This window comes from Neopelma chrysocephalum, unplaced genomic scaffold (genome assembly GCF_003984885.1).
Source record: "Neopelma chrysocephalum unplaced genomic scaffold, ASM398488v2 Primary Assembly neopelma1_96712, whole genome shotgun sequence".
In the NCBI taxonomy this organism is placed as follows: domain Eukaryota; kingdom Metazoa; phylum Chordata; class Aves; order Passeriformes; family Pipridae; genus Neopelma; species Neopelma chrysocephalum.
Window position 1 is genome coordinate 4,224 of NW_020925356.1, and position 2,853 is coordinate 7,076.

At 63.1% G+C, this 2,853-nt stretch overlaps 1 protein-coding gene across 1 annotated transcript in view; it reads left to right on the top strand.

The window, feature by feature from the left end:
* Window positions 1–2,581, top strand: part of LOC113981705 (RNA-binding protein 10-like) — a 6,546-nt gene extending 3,965 nt beyond the window's left edge. Inside the window, exons 8-9 of the mRNA XM_027709261.1 lie at window positions 1,904–1,990; window positions 2,324–2,581. Coding sequence (XP_027565062.1) covers window positions 1,904–1,990; window positions 2,324–2,392 — 156 coding nt within the window. The 3' untranslated portion in view covers window positions 2,393–2,581. The remainder of the gene's footprint in view (window positions 1–1,903; window positions 1,991–2,323) is intronic.
* The last annotated feature ends 272 nt before the right edge of the window (window positions 2,582–2,853 follow it).

Below are 2,853 nucleotides of genomic sequence, written 5' to 3' on the forward strand. Positions count from 1 at the left end.
CCCTGGGGTGCCCCTGTGTGGGATCTGAGTCCCTGAGTGACACCCTGGGGTGCCCCTGTGTGGGAACTGAGTCCCTCGTGCGAGCCCCTGGGGTGCCCCTGAGTGCTCTGTGTGACAGACTGTGGTGGGTCTGTGTGGGAACTGATGTCTGGGTGACACCCTGGGGTGTCCCTGGGTATGGACTGAGGTCCTTTTGCGAGGGCCGAGCTCCTGGGGTGTCCCCCTCGGGTGCCCCCCGCGCGCTGCAGCGCAGGATGATGCTTGTGAGACCCTCGTGCAAATGCTGAGCTCCTCATGCCCCCCGTGCCAGCCCTCGGGCAGCTTTGTGCCAGCCCTGGGGTGCTCTGGGCGAGCCTTGGGGTGCTCTGGGGGGCTGTGGTGTGAGGGCAGCTGTGAGCCCTGGGCGGGCCTTTGTGCTGGTGGTGCCAGCCCTGGTGTGTTCTGGTGGTCCCTGGTGTGTTCTGGTGGTCCCTGGTGTGTCCCTCCTTGCTGGCTCCTGGGTGGGGGCCTGGTGCCAGCCCTGGGGCGGGAGCTGTGCCCGCTGGTGCCAGCCCTGGTGTGGAGCCTCGTGCCCTTTCGTGTGTGGGCTGTTCTGAGGGACAGTGGGAGGCCTCGTGCCCTTGTGGTGGGAGCCCTGGTTCCCCTGTGTGGGCTCTGGTGCAGCCCTGTGCTGGTGCAGGTCCCTGTGTTCTCTGGGGCAAATCCTGGGGCAGATCTCTGTGTGAGGCCTTGGGCGAGGCTGGGGGCCCTGGGGAGAGCCCCAGGGGAGCCCCGGTACCCCCTCGTGCCCCCCGGTGCCCCCAGTGCTCCCAGTGCTCCCGGTGTGAGGGCTGTGTGACCTCGTGCCACCACTGAGCCCTGGTACTCCTTGATTCAAGTCTGGGTGCCCCCCTGTGCTGGTTTATAGGGAAGCTGGCAGGAAAAATGAAGCAAACTCAAAAAAGAGTGCAAGTCAGTTACAATTTAATAACAATAATACAATAAATACAATTATACGGACAAGCAATTGGTTTTAAGCCCCAAAGCCCAGCTGTGTAACCCAGCAGCTGGGGCACGAACAGAGGGGTGTTGGTTGGCCCCATGCTGAGCCCCACGTGGTCCCTCTGAGTCCAGAGTAAAAGGGGAGGGAAAAGCTGTTGGTGGGAGTGCTGCTCACAGTCTGTTTGAGGGAGCTGGTCACAGTCTGGTCGAGGGTGGTGGTCACAGCCTGGTCGAGGTTCTGGTCCTCCTCTGGATCCACGAGTGGGCCCAGAAGTGCCAAGACCCCAAGATTCTCTGCCCTGAGGTGGGAGTGGGAATGCCCAGCACCTCCCCCGGGGCGGGGAGTTCCACAGTGGGTGACTGTGAGCTGTGAGATACTTTTGGGATCCTTGGTGGCCCACGAGCAGAGGTGACCCCTCAGGCTGGGTGTGGAGGTGCTGGTGACTCCCTGGAGGGGAGTTATCCCACCTGAGTCCTGGGTGTGAGGACAGGAACATCCTCCTGTCTCCCAGGCTCCCTGACCCCCAGCTCATGGCCTATGGGCTCAGGTGTGCTCTGGGCAGCTGCTGCAGATGGGCTCTTGTTCCCAGTTCCTGGGAAATGACGTAGAGAGTGTAAAATCCCGAGTTTGGGTTACACCCACACAGTGATGAACTGCTCTCACTGGGACACCCCCACCATGAGCTCTGATGCCCCCCAGAAGAAGTCCTGGTGCCCCCTCTGGTGTCCCCCAACACAAGTCCTGGTGCCCCCCTCCTTCGAGCCGCGGTGCCTGCCCCGTGTGTCCCCCCCAGGCCAGGCCGACCATCCTGGGTCACTCTGTGTCCCTGTGCCCCCCCCGACCCGCTCTGTGCTCCCTCTGACTGACCTGTGCCACCCCTGACCTCCCTTGTACCCCCCCTGCCCCCCCTGTGCCCCCCAGGCCGGGCTGACCCTGCTGGGGCACCGCGTGTCCCTGCACTACAGCGACCCCAAACCCAAGATCAACGAGGACTGGCTCTGTGCCAAGGTGGGAGAGCCGGGGGGGTGTCCTGAGGGGGGAATTTGGGGGGTCCTGGGGGTTCTTGAAGGGATTTCTGGGGGTCCTGGGAGGAACGGGGGGGGGGCTTGGGGGGTTCTGGGGAGGGTGCAAAGGGGTTGGTGGGGGCTGTGCGGGGCTTTGAAGGGGTTCAGAGGGTCCAAGGGGGGAGACTGGGGGGTCCTGGGGAATCTTGGGGGGGTGTCTGAGGGGGTCCAGGGGGGTTTCAGAGTGGGATTGTTTTGGGGTGGTGCAGCTGGGAGGTCTCTGGGCAGGTTTGGGGGGCCGGGGGGCTCTGGGTGTGACGGATTTGTGGGGTCTCAGTGTGGGGTGCAGAACTTCAAGCGACGTGAGAAATGCTTCAAGTGCGGAGTCCCCAAAGCTGGTGAGTGACCCCAAACCCTTGGGATTCACCCCAAAACCCTGTGGGCCCCCTTTCACTCCCCCGCACTGCCCCAAAAGTGGCTCTTCTCACCCCAAAACTATTGGGGTTCTCCCCAACACCCAGGAGATCCCCCAAATTCTCCTAAACTTGCTCCCAGAATTGCTCCCAAATTTGCTCCTAAGCTACCCTGGGGGGGCCCCAAAGATGTTGCAGGGAAAGGGGAGGAGTTTGGGGGTGAATTGAGCAATTTGGGGGCTCAGGTAATGAACTGGGGAGGGGGGGGGGAATTGGAATTGGGGGGCAGGGGGCTGGTTTGGGGTTCACAGCCCCGGTTGGGGGTTTGCCCACAAAAGTTGGGGGGGGGGGGGGGGGCCACCCGGTGTTGGGGTCCAACCCCGCAGCTGGTGGTTTCCCCCCCGTTTTGGGGCTCAGTGGCTGACGGGGGTCCCGGGGGGCTGTTTTGGGGTGC